General features: G+C 39.4%; 1 protein-coding gene across 6 annotated transcripts in view; it reads left to right on the forward strand.

The window, feature by feature from the left end:
• Positions 1-24,240, forward strand: part of rc3h2 (ring finger and CCCH-type domains 2) — a 115,902-nt gene that overhangs the window by 22,607 nt on the left and 69,055 nt on the right. For 4 of the 6 annotated variants that reach the window (XM_073052547.1, XM_073052542.1, XM_073052548.1 and 1 more), the window contains exons 2-4: positions 4,098-4,183; positions 20,021-20,331; positions 22,539-22,656. In XM_073052547.1, coding sequence (XP_072908648.1) covers positions 20,101-20,331; positions 22,539-22,656 — 349 coding nt within the window. In that variant the 5' untranslated portion in view covers positions 4,098-4,183; positions 20,021-20,100. The remainder of the gene's footprint in view (positions 1-4,097; positions 4,184-20,020; positions 20,332-22,538; positions 22,657-24,240) is intronic. The other 2 variants (XM_073052543.1, XM_073052545.1) reach the window with 2 other exon arrangements.

The raw sequence follows: 24,240 nt of genomic DNA on the forward strand, positions 1-24,240 counted from the left end.
CTTTCATTCAGTTCCTTTAATGCGGCATTCTGCATTGATCTTTTTGATTATTCTTGAATTTGTAATGCATATGAGAACTACATTTAATCATTGTCAAGCCCATTGCTTAAGTGAAAGTGTACTTAAGTAAGTACCTATAGGTGAAAGGTATGGAGTGGGTTAGTACATGAACAACAGAGTTTTGGATGAGCTAGAGTGCCATTAAAGCACGTCAGAATAGTCAGTCATAAAGTTAACAAATGGAGAGATAAATGTTTCTGAAATGGCAGAGCTGAGGCAGGGATAGGTGTAATTATTAGAAGAGATGGAATGATGTTGCCAAAGACAGCAGGTATATGTGCTGGAGAAGAATCAGTACTGTTCGATGATAGAGAAATGTGAGCATGGGAAAGGAATTTCCTCCTGGGATAATGCTGTGGTAGTTAATGATTTAACTGGGTGACTGAGGTCCTACTAGGGAGCCATCACACTGAGCACGGGGGCCCCCTAGTGCTGTGTGCTCAGTCCACTGCTGTTCACTCTGCTGACCCACGACTGTGCTGCAACACACAGCTCGAACCACATCATCAAGTTCGCCAATGACATGACTGTGGTGGGTCTCATCAGCAAGAACGACAAATCAGCATACAGAGAGGAGGTGCAGCAGCTAACGGACTGGTGCAGAGCCAACAACCTGTCTCTGAAGGTGAACAAAACAAAAGAGGTGTTAGTTGGCTTCAGGAGGGCACAGAGCGACCACTCTACACTGAACATTGACAGCTCCTTGGTAGAGATCGTTAAGAGCACCAAATTTCTTGGTGTTCACCTGGCGGAGAATCTCACTTAGTTCCTCAACACCAGCTCCATAGCAAAAAAAAAGCCCAGCAGCATCTCTACTTTCTGCGAAGGCTGAGGAAAGTCCATCTCCCACCCTCCATCCTCATCACATTCTACAGAGGTTGTATTGAGAGCATCCTGAGCAGCTGCATCACTGCCTGGTTCGGAAAATGCACTATCTCGGATCGCAAGATCCTGCAGCAAATAGTGAGGTCAGCTGAGAAGATTATCGGGGTCTCCCTTCCCTGCTATTTACACCACACGCTGCATCCGCAAAGCAGACAGCATTATAAAGGACCCCACGCACCTCTCATACAAACTTCTCCCTCCTGCCGTTTGAGAAAAGGGATCGAAGCATTCGGGCTCTCGCGACCAGCCTATGTAACAGTTTCTTCCCCCAAGCCATCAGACTCCTCAATACCCAGAGTACTGGGTATTGAGGATTCTGCCCTCTACTGTACCTATTGTCTTGTTTATTATTTATTGTAATGCCTGCACTGTTTTGTGCACTATGCAGTCCTGGGTAGGTCTGTAGTCTAGTGTAGATTTTGTGTTGTTTTTACGTAGTTCTGTGTAGTTTTTGTATTGTTTCATGTAGCACCATGGTGCTGAAAAACATTGTCTTGTTTTTACTATGTACTGTACCAGCAATTATGGTCAAAATGACAATAAAAAGTTTCTTGAAGTATGAGGATGATGTGACCAAGTACAGTATGTCAAGTGTTGCAGTGTGTTTGAAAAGGGTAACAAGGCAAAGATTTATCTATTGTGCAATTGATTCAACAGTGACAAATAAGAACCATATCAATAAACTCCATGATATAGCACCGTACTAACAATCTTATTTGCCTCATAAAGGCTACTAATAAGTGGACAGATTTCAATACATTTTCAGCACTGATTTTCTGGGGCAACTCTTAAAGGACAAAAACCTTTGTATATTTGGTCCAAACTGAGACATTCCGTTTCTACAATCAGAATAAAAGGATAGTGAATTCTGGTTAATTGGGACTAGTACATTTTGGTCCAATTAACTGCTTAATTCTCCAATTAGCCAAAATTTCATGGAAATAGTTAAAAAGTTATAAAAAGACAAACTATCATTTAACTGAGCAATCATGTATTTAAATGAAATACATAACAAATTAGAACACTATCAATACTACTAGACTACAATAAAAATGTATTAGTTCCTAATAGTTGTTGACGGAAGAATCATCCGGTGTACGATGCCATGTTCTTTTGATTCACTCTAAATGAACAAATCAGCACAGGCAGCTGGTGCAGATAATGGACTGCCTTCGTACAATGTTGTTGATGATTGCATTCTCCAAATCTTCATTTTCATTGTAACTTTCAAGGTGATTGTTGATATCTTCAAACATACCTTAACCACAGGTTGACTCTGTGGTTAAGAAGGCATACGGTGCATTGACCTTCATCAATTGTGGGATTGACTTTAGGAGCTGAGAGGAAATGTTGCAGCTATAGAGGACCCTGGTCAGACCCCACTTGGAATATTGTGCTCATTTCTGGTCGCCTCACTACAGGAAGGATGTAGAGGAGATATACAAGGATGTTGCCTGGATTGGGGAACATGTCTTATGAGAATAAGTTGAGTGAATTCGGCCTTTTCTCCTTGGAGTGATAGAGGATGAGAGTTGACCTGATAGAGGTGTACAAGATAATGAGAGGCATTGATTGTGTGGATGGTCAGAGGCTTTTCCCCAGGGCTGAAATGGCTAGCACGAGAGGGCATAGTTTTAAGGTGCTTGGAAGTAGGTACAGAGGAGATGTCAGGGGGAAGTTTTTTATGCAGTGTGGTGAGTGCGTGGAATGGGCTGCCAGCAGCGGTGGTGGAGGCAGAAGCGATAGGGTCTCTTAAGAGACTCCTGGATGGCTATGTGGAGTTTAGAAAAATAGAGGGCTATGGGTAAAGCCTAGGTAGTTCTAAGGTAGGGACATGCTCGGCACAGCATTGTGAGCCGAAGGGCCTGTATTGTCTGTATGTTTTCTAACTCTTTGTAATTACTAACTTGTTGAAATAGTGAAATTTTCACTTGGATGTTTCTAGCATCTCCTGACCTGATTGCTTAAAACTGCAGTGAGCATCTTCAATGATGTTGTGAGATGCTGAAGATGTTCTATAGGTCAGTTGTGGAGAGCGCCCTCTTCTTTGTGGTGGCGTGTTGGGGAGGAAGTATTAAGAAGAGGGACGCCTCACGTCTTAATAAGCTGGTAAGGAAGGCGGGCTCTGTCGTGGGCAAAGTACTGGAGAGTTTAACATCGGTAGCTGAGCGAAGGGCGCTGAGTAGGCTACGGTCAATTATGGAAAACTCTGAACATCCTCTACATAGCACCATCCAGAGACAGAGAAGCAGTTTCAGCGACAGGTTACTATCGATGCAATGCTCCTCAGACAGGATGAAGAGGTCAATACTCCCCAATGCCATTAGGCTTTACAATTCAACCGCCAGGACTTAAGAACTTTTTAAAAGCTATTATTAATGCTTTTTGAGATAGTGATTTAGATGCATATCATATTTTTTACTGAGTTAAGTATTGTATGTAATTAGTTTTGCTACAACAAGTGTATGGGACATTGGAAAAAAAGTTGAATTTCCCCATGGGGATGAATAAAGTATCTATCAAAACAGTTCTGAATTGTTTTACTGATTATTTCTCGCCAACTACCAGTGACAAAAATCATTGCTTTTTGAACAGAAACACATGCGACGGATGCTATTTTAAAAATAGTTCGCTCTAAGTAAGGTGAGGTGTCTAACAGCCCCAAAAACACACGTCTGAAGCTAGTTAGAAACTGTTCAGCAACAGTCTTCTGTCCCAATTAGGTGGTATAGTGTCCCAAATAAACAAAGGGAGTTCTGGCTATTTTCTCAATTACTTTTTGTTTTTTAAGAGTTGCCTCAGATAAGTGGCTGCCCTGATTAACCAATGGCCCAGTTAACCAGAGTCCACTGTATTTCAGTTGGGAGTTCTCTGGCTGCAGCCATTTGCTTCTATTTTGTAGGTTTTTTTCTTAAAAATATATCAGTGTTGACACTATTGCAGCAGCTTCAGCTTCTGTCCACCTACATCTGATGCTGGGAATAGTTGCATACAAATCTAATGGAAAGGGATGACTTTAAATATCTATTCAAGGAAGAGAAATACTTTTGACATATGGTGCATGTTACAAATAAACTGTGAAGCAAACGATCTCTGAAAACATGCAGTGTTATTTTCTTTCTCTTTTAAATTTGTTTCTTTCCTCCTCATAGATTTTGCACCCTGTGACCCAGATGAAGGGAGATGGGAAGGAGACCTGGTCCAAACTTGGTCAGTGCTACTTTGTACCCAATCCCAGGTGATGTCCAAGCACATTTATTTTCCTCCACCCCAATGTATTTATTCAAAATCTGCCTGATGGCCTAATTGTGAGGAAAACTGTCACCTAAAACCCAGTTTATTAGAAACATACCAAGAGAACATTTCCCATCTCCACTTTCTCTCTTAGTGTGAAGTAATCAATGTTGATTGTCCAGTGATAGGCGAGAAGAGGCTCTAGTTTTAAGTATAGAAAAAATAATTTAAATGATGAGTTGTCCCTGTTGATTTTCTTCAGAGACCAATCAAACTTGTTTGCGTTTTGGACATCTGTTGTGCTTCTCAGCAGTGAGTTTAAAAAATATTTCCTGACATTGTTTCTTAAAAAGTTTGTTTGCTCATCTTTTAAATTCCCACTGAAATCTTTTGTCAATGTTTTGATAGTTCTAGAGTATATTTTCACCGTTAACATCATAGTTTACATCCAACATAAATTTGGCTAACTACATTCCATCTTATTGCCAATTGTGTTGATCTACAACTTCATCCTATAGTTTATTTTTAAAAAATACTCATCTCGTTGTAAAACCTTTAACAAATTATGTCTTTTTAATGATACTTTTCCCATATTTTCAGTTATGCCGCCAAATGTATATGACGTAAATCTTTGCTAGATCTATAAGGTATTGAAACAGTTAATGAATGTTAACTTGTAGTTTTGAGAGACTAAACTTTTTCAATCCATTTTATTCGCTCACCATTGTTTTCAATCTATTAAATTTGCTGTCTCATTCTTAAGTTGCAAATTATAATTTTTAAGATGTGTAGTCATTAAGAAAACAAAGATATTGCCAAGTCATTATTGCATTCCAAACTGGCATTGAGCCTCAGATTGTAAAATGACTGTCTGAGATCAAATTCAAATATTGTTTGCAGCAAATTGATTTTCAAGAATGATGTACATTGCGTGCATGTTTCCTCTTGTCATTTACTCTTCATTCTTGAAAGATCCTGATCATTCATTTTGACAATGTATTGCTTTTATGCTTTATTACATATTCTTTTTCTCTTTTTGCAAGCAGCTGTCTGTTTCTGGCCTTTGTGCAATCTCAAGGTTCTGAAGTGGCTTCTGAAGCTGAGATAGGGATTCTGTGTGGGGAGTTTACAATTTGATCTGCAGCCTCAAGTTTTTACTGGGCTTGTGTGCTTCCAGTGAAGTGATTTTCAATGAAAGAAGTGAAGTTCAATGTGTTTTTGAATATTTCACAACTTTATGCAGTCATGAGCCAGGAATTTTCTTGAATTGAGGAGAATGCTGCAGCTTTACATGGCAAATTTAAGACCATCCCTTCAGTCAGTTCCTCTGTCCTGGTTGTAATCCTTTGCTGTGAATTTGCTTGGAGTGCAGGCAAACATTATGAGCTATCACTGCGACTTGTGGATCTTTGTTGTCAGGAAACAGTGTTGTGCGGTGATGGCGGGCCTATTTGTTTTAAGGATGTTTAGTGCAAGGGTCATTCTCTTCTCTTACTTGGGAGAGTTGATGATGACTTGGGGCTCAGGCTTCAAATGCATAAATATGTAGGGAATATGTAATTTCTTGAGCTGGATTACTTTGGTCAGATTGATCTTGGTTCTTGACCGGAGGCAATATAGTTTCAATCTGAATCGGGTTTAATATCACTGGCATATGTCATGAAAGTTGATTTGCAGTAGCAATACATTGCAATGATTAAAAACTATATAAATTAGAATAAGTGGGACTTCCGGTAAGATGGCGATTGTTTAGCTGCTCCGAACTTTTGTTCCGTTACTGTCGCTACCTTTGCACTAAATGTCTCCATTTTTTAAACCTTAGTTAGGAATTATTTCGGTATCTCTTACTTGCCTGTGAATATATCTAACTTACAATGTCTAGCAAGAGTTCTAAATCCGGGAGAAAAGAAGCCATGACCGCGTCGGACGGGACGCTGGTTGCGCTGGGAAAGCTCCGAGACGAAATCTTAAAGGAATTTAAAACCGCTTTCAAACAGTTAGAAGACAAACTGGATCGGATCAATGATAAAGTGGACAAACATGCTGAACACTTATCTCGCATCGATTCGACTTCTGAAGATTTAGAAAGTCGTGTTCGATACTTGGAGACTCTCTGTTCCAGCTTAGAGGAAAAATCTAACAAACTTCTTTCCAAAATGGTGGATCTCGAAAATCGTAACAGACGCTGCAACATCAGAATTCTGGGATTACCAGAGGCGACTGAAAAGAGACCAACCGTGAAGTTTTTCGCCGAGTTTCTCTGTGAGTTATTCGGGAAAGATTTGCTTCCGAAGCCGCCCGAGCTCGAACGGGCACACAGAGTTTACGTTCCCCCCGGAATTCTGGGCTCCCGCCCGTGACCAGTAATCTTGTGTTTCCATCAATACCAGGTAAAACATAGTCTGATTGTGGAGGCACGTCGCAGAGGTTCTTTTTCTTTCCAGGATACAACCATTCGCTTTGTGGAAGATTTTGCACCCCAGACCTTAAAGATGCGCGCTGAGTTTAAAGGCGTAATGAAAGTGCTTTTTGATCGTGGTTTCAAACCTTCCCTCCGTAATCTTGCTGATCTACGAATTAAGCTTAATACCGGGGAATTCAAGTGGTTCAAATCAGCAAAGGAAGCTGAAGCGTTTGTGGCAAGTCTTCCGGCTATCCAGTCATCTTCGGAATCTGATCGGACCTCCTAAAATGGTGGATAAGTATAAATTAGAATAAGTATATATCAGACCGTGAGACATGGGAGCAGAATTAGGCCATTTGCCTGTCAAGTCTGCTCCGCCATTCAATAATGGCTGGTCCTTTTATTCCCTCCTCAGCCCCACTCCCTGGCCTTCTCCCGTAACCTTTGATGCCGTGTCCAATCAAGAACCTATCAATCTCTGCCTTAAGTACACCCAATAACCTGGCCTCTACAGCTGCCAATAAATTCCACAAATTCATCACCCTCTGGCTAAAGAAATGTTTCTGTTTCTCTGTTCTAAATGGACACCCCTCTTGTCCTAGACTCCCCCAACAAGGGAATTATTCTTTCCACATCTACTCTGTCTAGGCCTTTCAACATTCGGTAGTTTTCAATGAGATCCCCCCTCTTCATCCTTCTAAATATCAGCGAGTACAGATCCAGAGCTATCAAACGTTCCTCATATGATAACCCTTTCATTCCCAGAATCATCCTTGTGAACCTCCTCTGAACCCTTTTCAATGCCAGCACATCTTTTCTTAGATGAGGAGCCCAAAACTGTTCAAGGTGGGGCCTCACCGGTACCTTATAAAACCTCGGAATCACATCCCTGCGCTTGTATTCTAGACCTCTTGAAATGAATGCATACATTGCATTTGCCTTCCTCACCTCCAACTCTACCTGCAAGTTAACTTTTAGGGTGTTCTGCACAAGAACTCCCAAGTCCCATTGCATCTCAGATTTTTTTTTGATTTTCTCCCTGGTGGAGGGAGGGGTAGAAATTCTTACTGAAACATTGTGAGTGTGTCTTCAGGCTCCTGTACCACCTCCTTGTTGGTAGCAATGAGAGCAGGGCACATTCTGGGTGTTGGTTTCCTTAATGATGGATGCCACCTTCTTGAGGTATCACCTTTTGAAGGTGTCCTGGATGCTGGGGATGTTAGTGCTAATGATGGGGCCAGCTGAGTTTACAACTTTCTACAGCATTTTCTGATCCTGTGCAGTAGCCCATCCAATTCAGATGGTGATGCAACCAGTTAGAATGCTCTCCATGGTTCATCTGTAGAAATTTATATGCATCTTTCGTGACATCAATTTTCTTCAAACTTCTAATGAAATATGGTCGCTGTCATGCCGCCATTGTAATTGCATCAATTTCGAACATTACAGCACAGAAACAGGCCTTTTGGCCCATCTAGTCTGTGCCAAACCTTTAATCTGCCTAGTCCCATCAACCTGCACCCGAACCATAGCCTTCCAGCTAGCACCCATCAATTAACCTTTCCAAATTTCTCCTAAATCTTGAAATCAAACGCACATCCACCACTTGAGCTGGCAGTTCATTCCACAATCTCACCACCCTCTGAGTGAAGTTCCCCTTCATGTTCCACTTAAGACCATAAGACATAGGAGCAGAATTAGGTAATTTGGCCCATTGAATCTGCTCTGCCACTTCATCATGGTTGATCCAATTTTCTCTCAGCCCCAATCTCCTGCCTTCTCCCCATATCCCTTGTTTTACCCAGGATTGATCCTCAGAGATGTTGACTCCCAGGAACTTTAAAACTGCTCACTCTTTTCACTTCTGATCCCTCGATGAGGACTGCTGTGTGTTACCTTGACTTCCCCTTGAATATCTTGTAGAGTAGCTTCAGTTTAACAGGAAAATTCTTGGAGCAGAATGCAGTACTGTGAGCAATATGAGGGGTGAAGTTGGGATAATTGTACAACTTTGTGCGACAGTAGTCTACACTGCCATTGACTGTGGGTGTGCAGTGAGCCCATTGATTTTAACCAACAATTCCGGAACAAAAACAAGCTCTATCCAGACTGTCATTACCAAGGCTGCATCTTAAACTCTACCCCTCAAACGTTATTAGATATTAGATGGGCATTTGCTTCCGGTAATATGGTGGCATGCTCAAATGCAGCGGCCTTTCAGGTCTAATCAAAGGTATATTTGTTTGTCCTATACATCTCTTTTACGATTGCAAGTCATTGTTGGATACTAAGAACATCAAATACTGCAGAACTATCCTGTTGGCAAGTTGCTTGATAGCAGTGGAGCTGGACTTACTGTGTACCGTAGTGTTGTCACCTGGACTTGTTGCATACCGTTGTGCCTAATTGCAGTAATGAAATCAAAACTTTTGTGAGTTCAGAAAAGGCAAATATAGTTGCTAATGCTATTCTGTGCAATTCAGCTAGAGTTGTGTAGTGACATTCGTGTTGATTGTATCTCGAGGTGCAGAATCTGTTTTCTTTGATCATTAGAGGAGGTGGTTGAGGAGAACCTTGGCAGCAATTTCCTGTGACAGATGGCTTCTTTTGTTGCACTTTCAAAGATGGTAATGACTGTAGTGTATAAACTCTGGCAGATGTAGAAAATGAGGGTTAGAATTTAGGAACATATTCTGTCAAGTTTTAGAACTTCAAGGATGTTGTTTCTTCTTGAGGCCTTTTTATTTTCACCTTGCTGCTTCTGTCTGGGTGTAGGAAAGACTCGACCATTTGTAAGCTATGGTATGGTCTGCAAATTCATAAATAGAACATTCATCAATCAAGAAGTTCCAAACTAGTTAACACTTCATTCATCACATTAATAATAATGTGATACATATTTAGAGCAGCTACAGGATTCAGAGCTGCATGTAATCTTGGCCTACAAATTCATAATCAAGTAAGCTGTACTCAGGCTTACATGTGCTGAAAAAAAGTTTGTTGTAATCTAGGGCAATACACACAAAATGCTGGAGGAATTCAGCAAGTTAGCATTTTGTGTATGTTGCTCTGGATTTCCAGCAATTGTTGAATCTTATACATGTATACCAGCACCACCAGGCTGAATGGATTGAAAAGGCCAGGTGTTAGTGACCAGAGGCAAGGGCCAATCTGATTCTGCTTGCTGCTCCGGGCTTCATGTCTATGAGCTTTGCGACGATTTGTCCCACAGTGTAATGAACTGAGGCTGTGGCTGTGGGCCTGCTCTGGCTGCTCCGGGCTACGTGTCTATGGACTCACTTCAGTTCTAAATTTTGTCACTTACTTGTATTGTTCGCACAGTTAGTGTGTTTTAAGATGTTCCCTCTAAGATGTCCACACACGTCTTATGCTACTAGCGCACAAAGGAATTTAAACTGCACAGATGTTTGTCACCCTGTATCTCGTTGGCATGTTAAGTATCTTTCATGATTCTATGCAATCACATTTCCTTTGCCGGTTTTGGATGCAAAACGATGTTGACAATGTGGAGTTTGCGATGACTTGTCTGCAGATTTTAGAACTGGCTTATTTATACTGCTTTTATTGAAGAAATTGTTTTGCATACACACGTTGTTGCCACAAAACGAGATTTTTGTGCACACTGATCATTACAAATTAGAGGGAACATTAATGTATGTGTATATATTTGTATGTATATATGCATGATTGTGTGTTTGTGTGTGTATATGTATGTATATATAGTGTCTATTTAAAAAAAACACCCCGTTGTAAGTTTTCATGTTTTACTGTTTTACAACATTGAATCACAATGGATTTAATTTGGCTTTTTTGATACTGATCAACAGAAAAAGGCTCTTTGGTGTCAAAGTGAAAACAGATCTCTACAAAGTGATCTAAATTAATTACAAATATAAAACACAAACTAAATGATTGCATAAGTATTCATCCCCTTTAAATGACACACCAAATCATCACTGGTGTAGCCAATTAGTTTTAGAAGTCACACAATTAGTTAAATGCTGATCTGATTTTGGAGACCTGTGTGCAGTCAAGGTGTTTCAATTGATTGTAGGAAAATACACCTGTATCTGGAAGATCCATCTGCTGCTGAATCAGTATCCTGGCAAAAACTACACCATGAAGACAAAAGAACACTCTAAGCAACTCCACAAAAAGGTCAAACACGAGGAAATCTGCAGATGCTGGAAATTCAAACAACACACACAAAATGCTGGTAGAACACAGCAGGCTAGGCAGCATCTATAGGGAGAAGCGATGTCGACGTTTCAGGTTGAAAAGCTCAAGTCAGGAGATGGACACAAGGAAATTTTCAAGTCACTAAACATCCCTTGGAGTAGTTAAAAGTGAATCATCAAGAAATAGAAAGAATATAACACAGCCGTAAATCTGCCTACAGCAGGCTGAGTGACTATGCAAGAAGGGGAAAAGTGAGGGAGGCCACCAAGAGACCTATGATAACTTTGGAGGTGCTGCAAGCTTCAGTGGTTGAGATGGGAGAGACTGTATATAAATCTGCTGTTTCCAGGTGCTTCACAAGTCACAGCTTTATGGGAGAGTGGCAAAGAGAAAGCCACTGTTGAAAATAAATCCCATGAAATGTTGGCTGGAGTTTTCTAAAAGGCATGTGGGAGACCCTGAAGTCAGCTAGTAAAAGGTTCTATGGTCTGATGAAAGCAAAGTTGAGCTCTTTGGCCATCAGACTAAACACCACCCATCATCAACAACATACCATCCCTCAAACAAGAGAAAATCTGCGGATGCTGGAAATCCGAGCAACACACAAAATGCTGGAGGAACTCAGCAGGCCAGGCAGCATCTGTGCACAAAAGTACAGTCTACTTTCAGGCTGAAACCCTTTGGCAGGACTGGAAAACGAAAAGCTGAGGAGTAGATTGAAAATATGGCGGTAATGGATAGGTGACACCTGGAGGGGGAGGGGTGAAGTAAAGAGCTGGGAAGTTGGTGAGGAGGTGAGAGAGGAGAAAAAGGGCTGGGAAATGGAGAAGGGGGTTGGGGGGAGTTGTGGGGACATTACTGGAAGTTTGAGAAATTGATGTTCATGCCATGAGGTTGGAGGCTACCCAGATGGAATATGAGGTGTTGTTCCTCCAACCCATGTGTGGTCTTATCACGACAGTGGAGGAGGCCATGGATGGATATGTGGAAATGAGAATGGGAAGTGAAATTAAAATGGGTGGCCACTGGGAGATCCCGCTTGTTCTAGTGGATGGAGTATAGAAGCTTGGTGAAGCGGTCTCCCAATCTACGTTGCGTCTCACCAATGCACAGGAGGTCACACTGGGAGCACCGAGCACAGTAAATAACTGCAACAAACTCACAGGTGAAGTGTCGTCTCATGTGGAAGGACTTTTTAGGGCCCTGGATGGTAGTGAGGGAGGAGGTGTAGGGGCAGGTGTAGCATTTGTTCTGCTTACAAGGATAAATGCCAGGAGGGAGAACAGTAGGGAGGGATGAATGGACAAGGGAGTTGTGTAGCGAGCGATCCTTGTGAAAAGCAGAAAGTTGGAGGGGTTGCAAAGGAAAAATGTGCTTGATGGTGGGATATCGTTGAAGGTGGTGGAAGTCTCAGAGAATTATATGCTGTATGCAGAAGCTGGTGGGGTGGTAGGTGAGGACAAGAGGAACCCTATCCTTGGTAGGGTGGCAGGAGGATGGTGTAACAGGAGACATGTTTAAAATGGAAGAGATGCGGTTGAGGGCAGCGTTCTCCATATCAACACTGCCCTCAACCGCATCTCTCCAGTGTCCAGATGTGCAAAGCTGATAGAGACCTATCCACACAGACTCAAAGCTATAATTGCTGCCAAAGGTGGATCTTCTAAATACTGACTTGAAAAGGGTGAGTAATTATGCCTTCTATTATTTTGTGTTTAATAATAAATTTAGACTAATTTGTAAAAAATTGTTTTCACTTTGGCTTGAAAGAGTCTTTTCTGTTGCTTCGTGTCAAAAAAGCCAAATTAAATCCACTGTGATTCAATGTTGTAAAACAATAAAACATGAAAACTTTCAAGGGGAATGAATGTTTTTTATAGGCACTGTTTATCTATATATATTCTTCCATATACACGCATCTACATCTTTCTTTCAACTACTTCTATGGTTTTCTGTATTTTAAGGCTATCTGGAGAAGACAAATCTCAGAGTTGTACTCTGCATATCTACTTTGATAATAAAATGAACCTTTGATATACTACACTTGATTTTAGTTCTCTGGAATGAGTATAGATTAATGTGTGTTATGTACATTATGGTTTAGTGCTTCATTAATGTTGCCTATGTATAAGGAAAAATGTAAATTAAATTTTAAAACTTGTTTGTCACATACCTCTAGTTTTGTTCTTCAGTAATCTGAGGTTGAAGGTCACATGAAGTCATGCAGTGAAGTAGAGTTAGAGATTTTGTCTTTATTCATGCAACAGACTTGCCTACATATCAGTTACATATACAAGATGGGAATCAATTTTGCAATTGCCAAGGTTTCTTAAATAGCCAGTGATCTGTTTTTGGAGAGAATGATTGAGAAAGGAATGCTAGTTGGCAGAAGAGTGATTGGTGGTAAACTCCATGCAATTGAGTGGAGCTCTGAACCTAAATTGAGTGAACCTCTGAGTGGAGCTTCAGGAACAGTTTTTAGCCTTCAGTCAGCAGGTTCCTGACTAGCATGGATAGCTTCACTTACCACAGCACTGAACACAACCTATGGACTCACTTTCAAGGGTTCTACAGCTCATGTTCTCAGTATTATTGTTTTTTTTTTGTATTTGCAGTTTGTCTTTAGCACATTGGTTGCTTGTCAGTGTGTGCAGTTTTTCATTGATTCTATTGTATGTCTTTGTTCTTCTGTGAATAGCCACTAGAAAATGAATCTCATTTGATGACATACAGGTTTCCCCTGCTATCCGAAGGTAGAGCGTTCCTATGAAACCGTTTGTAAGCCAAAATGTTGTAAAGCGAAGAAGCAATTACCATTTATTTATATAGGAAAATTTTTTGAGCGTTCCCAGACCCAAAAAATAACCTACCAAATCATACCAAGTAACACATAAAACCTAAAATAACACGAACATATAGTAAAAGCAGGAATGATATGATAAATACACAACCTATATAAAGTAGAAATATTGTATGTACAGTGTAGTTTCACTTATCAAGATCAGGAAGACAGCGAGCCAAAATCGATTTGGAGAAAAAAAACAGCACATATACGCATGCACACGTACACGCCTATGCACGTAAGCGCATGTGCACACAACTGCCCGCACAAGGCTTCACGGTCATGGTAGTCTTTCTTGGGGTCAATATACATATAAAGCGGTGTCTTTTTTTCGTAAAAACAAAAATCCTCTTTAGTTAGCGAAAACAGGTACTAATGTCGGTCCTTCATAACAGCGAGCTGTTGTAAAGTGAACATTTGAAAAACGGGGGCCAACTGTATACATACTTTGATTAGAAATTGTCTTTGAACTTTGAAATATTGTAAAACTATCTGAACAAATGTACAAGGTCTCAGAGTAATCTGGAAAACTATTATGTAGGATGATCTGTCTGAACTATATTAAAGGGATATTTCAAAAATTTCTAGAAAAAGTTTAAATTTTTACCAAACAGTAACCTCTAAATTTATAGGATTAAATAAAGGAAGTGACATTTATATTAGACTAATGGAAATTAATTTAATAGTTTCCTGAAGATAAAGAAGAGAAAGAAAGCTATTTGTATTGGAACGGCTGAGGAGAATGCAGAGAATGGGAGAGGGATGGAGGGTGGAGGAGGATGATTTATAACTTAAAGGTGAAAGGATGTTGGAAGTTTGAAACTCTAATGGCAATAAAAGAAAAGCAGTGCCTAAAACCGGTTTCAAAAAGTCTTGGTAAATTGGTAATATTTGTAATTGATAATGGTAAATTGGTAATATTTGTTCATCCATCCCCCTTGAAAGGTATTTGCTCTGCCAGCTGGTCTCAGACTAGAGTATCTTGTAAATCAGTCTGATTTGTTTAAGAGCAAATTCTCTTTCCTTGTTCAGTAATGAACCAGTTTGATTTTTCAGTGTGGTAGTCTGTCCTTGGTGCCAGGCAAGATGTATTGAATTTGGTTTTGGTTTGTCATGGCAGATAGTCTAGATCTCCAAGCTGCTGGCATCCCTTGTCTTTTCTCAAAAGAGTGACAATGGAATGAGAGTAAAATTAAGATGGTAAAGAACAATTGTGCAGATATGTATAAAAGTAAACATGTGGGATAACTTGATATTGGGGGAAGAGAAATTCTGACAACGTTTCCAAATTGCTTAAACTGAGGAACTTGCAGAGGCTTTGAATGGATGTAGTATCCATGGATATCTAATTACTTCTTGTCAATAAGATTGCTGTTGCTTTACAAACATCAGTTGATCAAACATATTTGTGAATAAGTATTTACAGGCCAGATCATGAGAAATAAAGATTAATTAAAGACAATAATGTTGATTTCAGAGTGTGTGCTCAGTTCAAAAGAGAATTTAAGTAATTGTAAATAATTTTGATAAAGTTCAAAAGAAAATGCAATGTGCATTTATGCATATTTGTGGGATGTGTTGATACTGTATTAGAAGATTGATGAAACAGAGCACTGGGTATCAAATTGAGTTTCAAGAATGAGACAATGTGGGGTGAGCCCAATGCTTAATTACTTCAGACTGGAGAGATATGAATGTTGATTGTTTTTAATGTACGTGTTTCAAACTAAAAACTCAAAGATGATGCAAATACTGAGCCAGTTAGGCAACATTCTGTGAAGAGAGCAGGAATCCATGAAGATATTTAGGCTCAAAAGATCCTTCCTCAAAACTGTTCAAGTCAGATCAGTTCTGATGGAGGGTCATTAGCTGAAAAGTTTATTCAGTTGCTTTCGCTACACAGTGCTGCCTGACCTGCTGAATATGTCCAGCATTTTCTGGCTTTATTTTGTTTTAAGAAAGTGGTTTTGAATTTGCTTATAGATTACTAACACAATTTCCAATTCATCCAAAAATTACTTCAGAAAGATGCTAGCTAAAGGAAGAAGTATTAGATTATTATCATTACTGGGAATTTTTTTTGAATTAGTATATTTTCAGCTTTGGAATGATTGTGATATTAAAAACAAATTTAGGGTGGGTTTCTAAAATTAAATAATGGATTGAAAGTATATCTTGGAAAAACTAAACTTCACCGATTTGGATTTGAATCATTTAAAATGGCAGATGTTGATGAGTTCATTATAATTAATATCTTCGCCATCCATACATCTTGAGTGACGATGGTATGACACTTTTTCTGGTGATTTTTAGGGTTGTAGACTTATGGCTATTTGCACTTTCTAGAGTGGCAGTATAGCCCCACTGTAGAGTGACAGTCTCTTTCTCAGTGGCATAGGTGAAGGAGGAAGGTGTTCTGGGTAATGCAGCTCTGGCTTTCCTTCTGGCTCTGTTATTGATGAGCATGTTGGCCCTGGCTAGCTCAGCACGTTTACACCGTTTTTGACTGTGGCCGTCCATGCTGTCTGACCTACTGTTTTCTCCCATGTGTTGAGGTCAATACCTGTCAGCTTCATGTCACGTTTGCAGTCATCCCTGTAGCAGAGAAATGGTCTTCCTCATGGATGGTAACCCTCACTCTGTTTGCTGTGCAGCATGTCCTTGGGAATACATCCTTGGTCCATCTGTTTGACCTGACCCAACCATCTGGGGCCTCTGTGGCTGAGTAACACATGGATGCTGGAGGTGTAAGCCCGCTGCACAACCTCTGTGTTGATGATTCTTTCCTGTCAGGAGATATACAAGATGCGCCTGAGGCGGCATAGGTGGAACGAGTTTAGCCTCTTCTCTTGGCTGTTGTATGGCATCCAAGCCTCACTGGCGTAGAGGAATGTGCTGAGCACACACACAGCTTGGTCGTCTTTATCAGCTGTCTGCTGTTCCACACCCTTTTGTTCGGTTTGGCAATGACAGCTGCAGCTTTGGCAATCCTGCTGTTCACCTTTGCTTTGAGGGACAGGGAGAGCTGGTGATGGCCGACCTAAAATTGATGAAGGAATCAACTACATCAAGAGAGTAACCATCGGTGGTGATGTCTGCGGGGATATTCTGTAGCCTGGGCCATTTGTCTTCTTCAGACTGGTTAACCCAAACCCCTGGCAGGCATGGGCGAAGTGGTTGGAATCCGCCTTCAGTGTTAACCTCTGGAAACGATACTAGTCTCATTGAGATTTGGTCCAAAAATCACCAACTGCTAGACTGACAATGCTGCCGGAAGCAAAGCCACCGCACTGGCACAGCCCCCCAGCCAAGCCCCAAGTCCAGGCCTGTCCTGCCACGAGGTCTCCACATTAATATATGCAAGGTCTATTAATAAACTATGATCATTAACCATTGTTAATACATGATTATACATTATTATTGATAAAATCTTTTTTGAAGTATTGGAAATGAGGAATAAAAGCAGGACTTGCAAGAAAAGTTAAGTTCATTTACTTCACATCTGCCTTTATTTAGTGGATGAGGGCAGTGGTATTTTTTTACATTTTTTATATGGTTATGTATTTGTCATGTGTAAAGGTTTGCAGAAACACATGCTTAAGGATTGTTAGTCACCCACTTTTATTAAATATTAGCACAATTTCATTCAGGTGGGGCTGAATACAAGCCCCAATGAGGTCAGCTAGACCTGGACCTGCTGCAATTTGCCTATTGCCACAATAGATCTACAGTAGATGCAGTCTCACTGGCTCTCCACTCGGCATTGGATCACCTGGATAAAGGTAATTAATACCTATGTCAACTGCTGTTCATTGACTATAGCTCAGCATTCCACACAATCATACCCTCAATTCTAAACAACAAGCTCCAAAACCTGGGCCTCTGTACCTCCCTCTGCAACTGGATCTCTCACTTCCTCACCAGGAGACCACAGTCTGTGCGGATCAGAAATAACATCTTGTTGACAATCAAAGCTGCCGCACCTCAAGAATGTAAGTTTATCATACTGCTCTACTCTCTCTACACCCTTAGTTGTTGATGGCAGAATTCCAAATGGTGATGAGGATGTGTACAGAAGCAAGGTACACACGCAAAATGCTGGAGGAGCTCAGCAGGTCAGGCAGCATCTAGGAAAAGAGTACAGTTGACGTTTTAGGTTGAAAGTCTTCGGCAGGACTGAACAGTTGGTTGAGTGGTATCACAGCAAAAACCTTGCAAGACCAAATAATTGATCAATAGTACCAAAGAATTGATTGTAGACTCCAGGAAGGGAATGTCAAGGGATCACACACCAGTTCTCATCGAGGGATCAGAAGTGGAAAGGGTGAGCAGTTTCAAGTTCCTGGGTGTCAACATCTCTGAAGGTCTATCCTGTGCCTAACATATTGATACAATTATATGGAAGGAATAGCAGCCTTCCAAGGTCCATTAGGACCTTGAGAAAAATTGGTATGTCACCGAAGACTCTTACAAATTTCTACAGATGTGCCGTGGAGAGCATTCTAACTGGTGCATCATTGTCTGGTATGGAGAGGCCACTGCACAGGATCGGAAAAAACTGTATAAAGTTGAAAACTCAGCCAGCTCCATCATGAGCACTAGCCTCTCCAGCATCTGGGACAGCTTCCAAGGACGATGCCTGTAAAAGTCAGCATCATCCATTAAGTACCTCCACCATCCAGGGCATGTCCTGTTCTCATTGCTAACATCAAGGAGATGGTGCAGGAGCCTGAAGACACACACTCAACATTTCAGGAACAGCTTTTTTCCCATCCTCTGTCAGATTTCTGAATGGACAATGAACCCATGAACATTTCCTCAATAGTTTTTGTTCTTTTTTGCACTGCTTACTTAATTTTTTATATTTTTTTTGTCTGAAAGATTTTATAGCAACAGTAAAATAATTTAGGAATATGAGATAATAAACCACCACTACTGTTCTTGACTCTTATCAATACCTTGTTCTCCTTGTAACATTAGTTAAATCTGATAGTGTTAATGATCTAACAATCTTCTTTCATCACTTGTATCTTTGAATATGGTGAGGTCAAATGGAATGTCAGCTTGAAGCAGATTAAGCAAGTTAATTTTGACATTTTGACCTAGTTCTTTTTTTAGTAGTCAGGGTTGTGTGTGGAAAGTACTGTGTATATCTCTGTGAAATGCTTTCATGAAGCTGAAAATACTACAGTTTTTTTTTGGAGGCTCATTTGGCCCTGTGTTTTTTAAGCAACTGTTCTGGAAGAGATGCCACAATTGTAGCTGATTGTTAAGGTGCCTAATTTGTATCTGCATTGCTAAGCTGATAGATCCTGAAATGTGGGGAAAATGCTGACTAAATATTTAGAGACACAGTATGATGGTTGCTGAAGCGATAATTTAATGATCAGCTTGTATATCTATCACAAAAAAAAGATTGACAACCTTGTTATTTTCTGTGAAGTAGCTACACTTGCTTTGAGAGCCTGCAGGTTTTATGCAGTTGGAGCCTTTAAACATCTTGCAAAGTATTACCTGACTGTCAGGAAATGCTTTGTGAATTTGACTATTGATTATTAGTTGGGAGTAGAATACTTAAAGTATGCTGCTGCAGAAAAATAAACAAACTCTGTTGTCCCCCCGATACATTGTTCAGCATTTAATTGTCTTTGCAGATGAGATTTAAAAATTAAAGTTTCATGCTGCCAGAGTTCTGCACTGGCAGTGTCCACTCATTTGGTGTGCAGCAGTCATGTTATAGGGTAATGGTTACTTGGCCCCAATTCTTTGTTTGGGACAATTGCAACCAAGCAACTATTACTCTATCAGATAACTTATTTAATCTAGTTTATACCTTTGAAAGATTCTGAGTTCAGCAAAGCATGGTGGGGGTTATTGTCATGTGAAGCACCATTTTCTATCCATTTCACAGCCATTCATCTTGAAGGCTGAGTGTTCCCGGGAAATAATTCACCAAGCAAAATTTTGTAAATCATACTGACAGGGCTGAATGTATAATGGGGAACTTTAACAGTTCCCATGCATAAATAGTGGTGCACTATTCAATATGACATAAATTTAGTTTTTCAAGGGTCAAAGACAATCTGCAAAACATTTATTACAATATTGCAAAAATCATAAATCAAACTTCTATAATTTAAGGAATGTTAATATTAATTATTTTTCCCATTGTAGATCAAGTATTTTTTAAAATTCAGAAGCTGAACAGCACGAATGAACAACCTCTCCCGAATAATGTAAAGTTGATCATCAGTTTATAAATGAGAAGCAAAAAGAAATTAAGCATTTGCATCTGAGTAGATATTACAAAAATAACATTTTAAAAATAGTCATGCTGTATGAGAGATTTCACAATGACTTGTATATTAAGTATGGTTGTTCTTCTTTCGTTGCAGCTGTCTAAATCTTTGACAGTCCACTAGCGTTATGCTAGTCAACCATTAGCACTGAAACAGAATTCAGACCAACTTTCAGAATGCCTGTGCAAGCATCACAGTGGACAGAATTCCTCTCCTGTCCCATCTGCTTCAATGAATTTGATGAAAACGTACACAAACCCATCAGTTTAGGCTGTGGGCATACTGTCTGCAAAACTTGCCTGAACAAACTACATCGCAAGGCATGTCCCTTTGACCAGACCGCCATCAACACAGACATCGATGTTCTTCCCGTGAATTTTGCACTTCTGCAGTTAGTTGGCGCACAGGTAAATTTTATTTGTAATGCTACAATTGTACCTTTCAGAAATGGCGCTTGTAGCTGAAGACAGCATCATTGTTAAATTCGCATTGGAATCTTTAAAGAGTTACCAGTTGTGCTGTCTAGAATTAAATTACTTATCTCATTAAACCAGCCTTCAGGTGTATAAAATTGATCCTTATTGATAACTATTATTAAATCAGGGCTCAAAATGTTCCTAATGCATCATATTGGGATAGAAATGCTTTTTATGATGTCACTGATCCAGAATGAACCTATACACTTAAAGTCAAACTGATTAAACTACTTTGCAAGCTAGTATCAAGGTTGAAAGACTTGTTTAATGCTTTTTTTTTTGGGGGGGAGTGATTGAATGCAATTGAAATGCAGAATGACAATAGCTGTATGAAATAACCACATTTTTCAAAGCTTTATTTCTAATTACATTAATACAGATTAGTAATTTTGCTCAAGATTCTGCTTTGAATCAGCAAAAACACTTCATAAAGAGCATTTGTGTTGAATATGGGAAGCCAAATGAAATTGTATATGACAGTAATTATGAATCCTTATATTATTTTATCCACTTATTTTATTGTTTTTGATATTCAGAATTTGAATACCTGAAATGTTAACAAATTAAAATTGATGAAATTTTAGCCACCAGATTTCTTGCATTTATCTGTCAGCTAAACATATGGCTGGGAACAATTGTTTTGCTTTTTAAGGGGAAAAACTAAAAAAAAGTACAATAATCTTTATCATGACTATCATGAACAAGTAATAAAAGTTAGTATTTAGGTGCTTAGTATGACATTTTGTCTAGTCATTTGTAAATTTGCTTAATTAGGATGAAATCATGTCCATGTGTCAGCCTTTTCCATTCTATTCTCCGTTAATGAGATTATCCAGAACTGCTGCTAGTATCTTAAGGGGCTCTGTTTCCTGTCAGTTGTAACTGATCCTTGTTGCTTTTTGATTAAGCAATATTTTATTCTAAAATTCTTACCTGCATTTTTAATGTCCCTTTTCCTGTATTTATAATTTTCCTTGGCCTTGTCTTCCATTTCTGGCTTTTTGAGCCACTCCTATAATTAGTCTATCACTGATGGCCATTTTCAACTGCCAACTCTAGATTACTGTCCCTCTAAACTTCATAATCTTCTACATTACATTCCCCGTCTTAAGAACATAAAATAGTACAGCACAGGAACAGGCTCTTTGGTCTGTGATGTCTGTGCTGACCATCTAAACTAATTCCATCTTCCTGTATGTGGTCTGTATCTCCTCGTTCCCTGACTGTACATGTGTCTACCAAAATTCTCATTAAACGTTGCTGTCATATCTCCTGGCGGTGTGTTTCAGGAATTCACCAAATCAAAATGCTGTATAAATCCCCATTAAACCCTGCCCTTCTCACTTGAGCCTATATCCACATATCCACCCCAGAAAAAGATTCTATCTACCTTATATGTGCCTCTCGTAGGTTTATGTATTTGTATCTGGTGGCAACCTCCAATGCTCCAGAGAAAACAATCCATTTGTCCGGCTTCTCCTTATAATTGATACACTCTAATCCAGCCAACATCCTGGTGAATATCTTCTGCAGCCTCTCCAAAGCCTCCACATCCTCCTGCAGTGCAGCAGGTAGAACTGCACACAATAAAAGAGAAACTAGCTTGTTTAACAAAACTGTTCTAATGTGTCCTATTGGGGTTCAGTATCATTTTTTATGTTTGCAACAGCCCCTGGAAACCACCTTGGGGCATTTTGCAATGTCAAAAGTGCACCTGGTAGCTCTTGTTTCTTTATCCTTTTGAATTACATCATACTGAATAGTAATCAGGTAACCCAAGATACTAGAATGCTTTTCACACATGTATTAGTTTGAGGTGTTATCCTCCTTGCTTTCAAAAATAGTGTCTCATAGTCGGCAGCAAGATCTTTGATCAGTTTATGCATATTTATTCATTTTAAGGAATCTGAATTCAGCCCGGTTGCTTGTTTGTTCAATTCATTACAGTTTAAGAGTAATACACAAATATAAAATTCTGTCAACAAAAGTTTTTTGGCAATAACATTCACATGTTGTTCTTGCAGTTGATTTTTGACGTGTTGGATAATTTCCAATGCTGCTTCTGTGTGTTTGTTTAAAAAATACTGCTTTTTCTTGCCAAATTTTTTGATATTTGTAAATGTTTTGACTGCAACTAGGTCCCAGACCAGCAGACTGTGAACCTGAGTAACTTGGCTGAAAATAAACATTACGAGGTTGCAAAGAAGTGTGTGGAGGAGCTGGCACTCTACTTGAAACCTCTTAGTGGAGGAAAGGGTAGGTAGTTTTCAGTTCTATGCTAGTATTTGTAAGAAATAAGGTTTCTTCTCCAGCTTGCAATTGATATCGTCAGGAAGGAAGCTCCTTTTAATTTTTAAAAAAACAGCAAAATATTTGTGAAATCTGGGGCTTAAAACATTGGTAAAATTCAAACTGATAACTCATCAAAATGAGAAATGAAGTGAAAGTGGAAAGGAGAGTGGGTGGAAGGTAAAAGGGATGATTAGGCAAACGGGTGAATCTGAGACAAGTGAAAAATAATTGGGTCTGTAAGCTATCAGATATAAATGGAGGAAGCAGACAATGTGAAACTTTTTAAAGGAAAATATTGCAGATCTGAAACTGTTGAATAATATTAAATCTAGAAGGCTATAACATGCTTATAGAAACTGTTTCCCATGCATTAGAAGCACACACAAAATGTTGGAGGAACTCAGCAGGTCAAGCAGTATCTATGAAAATGAATAAACAATCAACATTTTGGATCAAGACCCTTCATCATGAAGACATTGCCTGATCTGATGAGATCCTCCAGCATTTTATGCATGCTCTGGATTTCCAGCATCTTCAGAATCTCTCATGTGTCCTCATGCATTAGAATAGAAAAGGTGACAAAGGACAGGAGGGTCAGAATTGGAATGGGATGTAGATTTAAAATGGAAGTTCAAGTTTACAGAAAGTGCTTCATGTGATTACCAAATGTATATTTAGTTATCCCATTGTAAAGGAGAACGTATTGTGAGCACCATGTCCAGTATACTGAATTAACTGAAGTAAATTGCTGCTGTGGTTTCACCTGAAAATATGTGCCTTGGATCCTAAATGGTGGAAAAGATCATGTGTTGCTGCATGTGTGATTGCTTGAGAAAGGGAGTAAGTATATTTGTGAAGAGCGGGGGATGGATGAGACTATCTGGAAGGGAAATGTCCCTTTGGAATAAGGAATAATGAGTTGAATTTGGAAAACGTACAGTACATTCATGGGTATAACAAAATCAATTTGTAGATGTACAGCATAATTGGAATGATGTCATTTTCAAAGTATACATTTAAAAAGTTTTAAAATCCTTTAATCATTATTCAATGTAGTGCAATTAGATAATTAATTGCTCTTAATTAACCTTGCGTGGTTCCAATTCAATCTCTCTCTTTCATTTGTCACTTTTTTAGTGTCTGGCCAGTTCATTGAAGTCTTTTTTTGCCGCCTACAACTTTGTTCCTCACTGCTTGCCACACCACTACTTTTGGTATAATCTACAAACTTCAAAGTCAAGTCCAAACCATGGATCTGTGCAATAAAAAACAAAGTAGATTGACACTAAGAACTGTGGAACCCAAATGCATTTGCAACCAAAAACCACAACTGTTATTCTTAGTTGTGTTGAACTGAGCCAATTTTCAATCCAACCAGTCATCTTTACTTCCGTTTTGTGTTATTTTACATCTCTGAATCGTTTATTATATGGGACATTTTCAGACACATTGTATCCCACAGACTTTATCAAAAGCACAAACTGCAGTAGCTCATTCCATTGACATCCTAAAAAAATGTCATTTATAATGAAAATAAAAATAAATTGT

The sequence above is a fragment of the Hemitrygon akajei genome, chromosome 7 (genome assembly GCF_048418815.1).
Source record: "Hemitrygon akajei chromosome 7, sHemAka1.3, whole genome shotgun sequence".
NCBI lineage: Eukaryota > Metazoa > Chordata > Chondrichthyes > Myliobatiformes > Dasyatidae > Hemitrygon > Hemitrygon akajei.